Here is a 6,055-nt window from a genome sequence, read left to right on the forward strand (position 1 = left end):
AATTAAATATAAAATAGGTCTGGTAGTAGAGCCTGGAGGTAGAAAGGCTCCATCCCTGGTACCACCAAAAAAATAAATAAATAAATAAATAAATAAAGATAAAAAATAAAGAATAAAAATAGGGACAGGGGGTGTAGCTCGGAGGTCGAATGCCCCTGAGTTCCATCCCCAGACCTGCAAACTTCAAAATTAAAAATGAATAAATAAATGTAAAATTTCTCTCTACTTCTACATTACATGTTAGAGGATATGGAAACGAATGCGAGGCATGCTCCCACTGCAATCTGCTGAGGACTAAGAACTTGTGGTCACTGATAGGAATGCAGTACAAAAGCAGCCATTAGATGCGCTGACCCGTAAGAGGTCGTATAAAGGTGGACTTCAGATTTTCTGCAGAGGAGGTAGATGGTTTAGGGAGCTTATCATTAAAATAAATGACTGTTCCTCATCACAAAAGGAGGTCAAGTGTTAGTTTAGCAAACCTGCGAGTACCAGCCAGTAGTCCTGGCCAGCACACACGTCTAAAGGCTTCATTCCCATCACAAATCACTATGCTCTGTGCAGGAAACACAACTACCAACAAGACTCAAACTGCGTCAAACAACAGACAGTCTGTTCACAGTTCAGTAAACAGGCATTACAAATGGTGAAAGTCAGTGAAAGAAACAAAAATAAAGCTGGGGGGATAGAAGCAACCGGGTAGAAGTTTGAAGGGTCAGACTAAGATATTTCAGTCTAACACAAGAGTCAGTTGTTTCCAAAGGAATGCTATAAAAGAAAGGTGTAAGAAAGATTATTTGAGAGCCTTTAGAAGTATTTGAGGAGGGAGAAAGCACACATGTAAAACAATTAGAGCACCTGCAACAATCTAAAATAAAGATCATAAATATCGATGTTTCTTTCAAAGGAAAAAGTTCCTAAATTAAGGTGACAGAGATGTAGAAATGGAAAGGAGTGGTTTAGAGAATTCCCTCTGATCAGGGGAGCTGTTTACATTATCTCAGTATAAATAAACTAAAGGTGTGCCCATCAGAAACTAATTGTTAATACTGGAGTTTCATATTGGGGTTCTTACTGTGTTCTGGTATTCTCCACTGATATTAGTAACTGTCAGACCTAAATCTATTCCCAATTGTGTGAGAGCTTTAAAGACTGGATTCTAGTTAGTGAAGAATCAGCTATTTTGCTAATTATTTTGCACAGTCCCATACCAAAAAAAAAAAAAAAAAAAAAATTCCAATCTAACACAACCTCTATGTAAATAGAAAACCTCCTTATTTTTATTAATCACAACTAAATTTTTGTCTGTGCCTTCAAGCAAACAAGTTCTAAAATATTCATATGCAAACAATTAGTGTGTAATTAATTCCAAAGAACTCACTGCTCTTATTGGGCCAAGGCTGTAACCAGCCACAAAGTGGGTAGTACTGAGTTAGTGAGATATACAAGGCTGTCAACTGCCAGACCCCCCTGCACTAGAGTTAAGTCTGCTCTCAGCCTGCATTCGAATCCTCACAGGAGACTGTGGAGTGCAGGCGTGCTTTCAATTCCAGCAGTCTGTGATTTATGGAGGCACGTAGATCAGGAGTTTATTATGCTGAAAATCATAATCACTGTTTTGTTTTCCTTTTTAAAATGAAGTGACCGAAGCATGTTGAAAGATAAATGGGTGAAGCTTTTTGATTATGCTCTTATTTCTAATAAAGATTTAATATTATGGTCAAGTAACCAGCCATGCTAAGTATTATGATATTAATCTGAAGTCGTTTGTAAGCTGATAGCCCCTCTTTCCTCTGGGATTAGGTTTGTTATTAATCAAAATGTGGGACCTGTATAGTTCAGTAGTGTATGACACAAACAGTTGAAAAAGACAGCTCCTTTATTTTACAGCTTTCTGTTTTTTCCAATTTGTAAAAAAAAAAAAAAATCTGTTTTTTCTTGTAGAGTTTGTGCTATCGTTCATATGTCTAGATTTCATTTCTCATACCAGAGCCAACTAAATCTAATAGTTACAAAATACTCTTTATGGCATCAAAAGGAAAAAGGTTCCTTTTTGTGTTTTTAACTGATAACTAGTAAAGTTTTTGAAACATGGGCAGTTACTGCTAGAAATAGAAATTACAAAAAAAATTGTATTAAGGGGAAGATAATGGGGTCATATTTAAAATAGATGTATATGTGCAAAGGTGTTAACATGTTAACTAGAACAGTGGAGTTTTTTAAATGCCAATTTAAGAGTATTGATAAAATTGTTTTATAAAAGGCACATGATTCCAGCTGATGTCGGCTTAAGTATCAGCACAATACTAGGCACTTGGAAAGCTTCTCAAAACTTAACAGAAATGCAGTTCAGGGGTCTGGGCTCCCTCGTGGTAAAGGGCTTTTAATAAAACTGTCTGTCCACTCTTCTAAACCTGTTTCCCATCGATGGCCATGCACCCACGTTGAGAGTGCTTTGTGGGAAATGCAGCATAGATTGTAAGAAGTGTTGAAGAAAAAACAACCCCTCACTGTCTGAAACAGAATGCAGAGTTCATTGTCTACTACTTAAGTAATGAATTAGGTAATAAAACTATGCCTTTAAGCTTTTTCCCCCATTACTAAGGATGGAAGCTAGGGCCAATGCATACAAGGCAAGTGCTCTACCACTGAGCTCCCTCTACCCCCTTTTTGTAAATTTTATATTGAGACACATCTTACCAAGTTGCCCAAATCAGCCTTAAACTTGTGATCTTCCTTCCTCAGCTTCTCAAGATTTTAGGTACTTTCTTTCAGAGAAAAGTAGTTTGCAAATTTTATGTATCGCTTTGGGAGTCAGAATTGTTTAGTGATTTACATCATCCTCAGAAACACCATTATTTGAAAGCCACGGTTGCTGATTGGCTGCCTTTCAGAGGCTCCATCTACACAGCAGTGAGTCTGTACTCATTGGCCAGCTTTCAGAAGCCTGAAGCTAAGCCAAGCCAGGCGTGGTGGCGCACGCTTGTAACTCCAGTAGTTGGGAGGCTGAGACAGGAGGATCACGCAGGTTCAAAGCCAGCCTCAGCTGCATAGTGAGGCTCTCAGCAACTTAGTGAGACCCTGTTTCCAAACAAATATAAAAAAGGTCTGGGAGTGGAGCCCAAAGGAAGGCCCCTGGGTTCTATCCCCAGTACCACAAAAAAAAAAAAAAAAAAAAAAAAAAGCCTGAAGCTGGTGCTGACTAGGTGGCTCTACAAGGTGTATTTACTGAAGCGTCACTGATCATTTAGACCTAGGTGAGCCATCACTAATTAGTTAATCCAGTTTGATTGTGTTTCCAACTGGTTCTAATGTTTACTCATTAGCATAGCTATGGCACAGTCAGCCCTTTTTCTAAGTATTGGAGATTGTTTCATTCTCAGAAGCTAATACTGACACTATAGGAAACTTGAAAGCATAAGAAAAAAAAACTGGGGAATCCATCTAAATATACAATGGTTATATGGTGCATTTTCTAAATAAGAATGTTAAACAACAGAGGTCTAAAATGTCAGCAACTCTCACGTGTGACACGCACATCGTGAATTCTGATTTCACTTATGAAATCTGATACTGCTGGTGTACTATTAATATAAAGTATAGAAATGTAAATGCAGTAAATTGAAGTAGGTTCTAGGACATCCATATATAACTCATACTGACTTCATTTGATAAGCTTTCTTTCTCATGTAATTAGAAGGGAGAGAGAAGGAAATATCAGCTTCAACTTGTCAGCCCTTCTGCATCTACTAAGGGCCTACAAATGGTAGTGTTGCTACTATTATAACATTTTACTTCCCTTCCAAAAATCTACTAGGATTTCTTAAAATGTGGATATATCCATAAGAGTTTGCCATACAAATAAATGTCACTCATTATTTGTGCTACTGAAGGAAAGTGAAGAATTTCTTCTATTACCCAATCTCTGCTTATATAGGGCAAAAGAAAATAACATCATATTTAAATTTCATCTGAAAATTGCAATGGGCAGTGGAATTGATGCAGAGTATTAAGTCTATCCACAGCTTAGTTCTTTCTGCTTGATGAAGAAATATAAAAATATTTTAACCAACTAATAGGAAAAGCCTTAGAGTTTTGTTTTGCTTTGTTTGTGTAAAAACTGAACTTTTATCTTTCTAAATTTATTCAACTGACCCGTAGTCTGGTCTTTCGGCATCCCTATTTATTCCTGACACCTTCTAATGGGGGCACAGCTGATCACTTACATATTTCACTGCTTCTAAGGATAGCCAGCTTATGACCACTTAGGACTCAAGCACATGTTGATATCTTAAGGCCAGCAATCATTTGCTAAAGTAGGAATGCAGGACACATTTCTTGTAATCAACAGTAGGAGGAGAAAGTAAGTCATGGAGTTGTGCCCTAAGTTTAATTTGCTTTAATGAAAAAATATTTTTAACCTAGCAGCTCCCCAGAAAAGGGAATCATATCACTATATGGATATCACTTTAAAATGTTCATAATAATATATTTCCTCTGTGTGTGTGTGTGCACGTGCACGCGCGCACAGTGATATATACTTAATATATACCCAGTAAACTAATGGAAACAAAACAAATTTTAAAAATCTGATAGGACCAGTTTATTGTCTGTGTCCTGGCCCTGTATAATTTAGCAACTGCCTTCTTCAAAAGCAGTGGCAGAGTGTTCCCCAAGTGTGGTTGGAAGAATCCTTTTGGGTAGACTCTGAACTTCTTACCAGGAGAGGAACCTCCACTGAAGACTGTGGCAGAGACTCATTACTCAAACTCTAAACCCACAGAACAAATACCAGACCTGTTTTTCAAATTTAAGCATTTTCTGAAAACTCTCTTTCCATGTGGTATAAGCACCAGTCCACAACCACCCATCTCGGTGTTCTGTACCTTATGGTTCATTATGCCAGATTATGGAGTATAGAATTTCTACTTCTGGTTCTTATACCAAAATCACCAAACCATCTCTCTCCTCTGTAGGATGTCGCATGTACTTCAATTTGAGGATAAAAGCAGAAAAGTAAAAGATGCAAGCATGCAAGACTCAGACACATTTGAAATCTATGATCCTCGGAATCCAGTAAATAAAAGGAGAAGAGAAGAAAGCAAAAAGCTCATGAGAGAGAAAAAAGAAAGAAGATAAAATGAGCCTATGATAACGAAAACACGCTGGAAATGCACCTGCAATAAATGGCCTTGTGGGGGCCATTGTTCCCAACAGCATCACTTTGGGGTGTGAAAAGTATTTTTGAACCTGTTGTCTGGTTTTGGAAAACAAATATCTTGTTTGGTAAATTGTGGGGATGTGAGCAAATACTTTTGGTTACTGGCACATGCTTTTCTCCTAATTGACCTTTTGTATTGCTTAATCTGAAATAAAATCATTTTCTTTCCAGGTTACATGTTACGCATTTGCAGACTATAAGCCTGTTTGTACCCTTTTCATCCTGAAATACAGGAAGCTTCCTTTTCAAGGTTTTTTATAAGACGTTCTTGAAAAAAAAAATTAAGGGAACCTTCCTGTCACTAACTTTGGAATATATTTTAAAATGATAAATTATAATAAAAATAACATAAATATTGATGGTTTTGTTTTGCATATAAATAGCTTTAAAATAATCAAGCCAGTAAGAATCAATAGCCTTATGTTTTAAATCTTTTTTTTTTATTTTGGTGAGTCTGAGGATGGAACCCAGAGGCATTCTACCATTCTACCTCCGAGCTACACCCCTGCCCTATTTTTTTTTTTTTTTCTTTATTTGAAACAGGATCTCACTAAGTTGCAGAGGGCCTCACTAAGTATCTGAGCCTGGCCGCGAACGACGATCCTCCTGTCTCAGCTTCCCGAATGATGGGATCCCGAGCATGCACCACCACGCCTGGCTATGTTTTAAATCTTGAGGAACCCTGACGTGAATGTTCACATCAGGCCAGTGCCTAGGCTCTATGGATACAGTAGAGACAGCCCAACATTCTTTACATTGTCAGCCCAGCTAGCTATATACCCAGCCTGACTCAGGGCCACCTGCCCAACTCCTCTGCCCTTTCTAGCATGGCAA

General features: G+C 37.8%; 1 protein-coding gene across 2 annotated transcripts in view; it reads left to right on the top strand.

Annotated features, from left to right (window-relative positions):
* The window catches only part of CWC27 (CWC27 spliceosome associated cyclophilin), a gene marked incomplete at both ends in the record, with an annotated part of 231,662 nt that extends 226,523 nt beyond the window's left edge, over positions 1-5,139 (top strand). For both annotated transcript variants that reach the window (XM_080705514.1, XM_080705515.1), the window contains one exon: positions 4,977-5,139. In XM_080705514.1, the coding sequence (XP_080561640.1) occupies positions 4,977-5,139 (163 nt within the window). The remainder of the gene's footprint in view (positions 1-4,976) is intronic.
* Between the last annotated feature and the right edge of the window lie 916 nt (positions 5,140-6,055).

The sequence above is a fragment of the Muscardinus avellanarius genome (assembly GCF_963383645.1).
Source record: "Muscardinus avellanarius genome assembly, chromosome: 1".
In the NCBI taxonomy this organism is placed as follows: Eukaryota; Metazoa; Chordata; class Mammalia; order Rodentia; family Gliridae; genus Muscardinus; species Muscardinus avellanarius.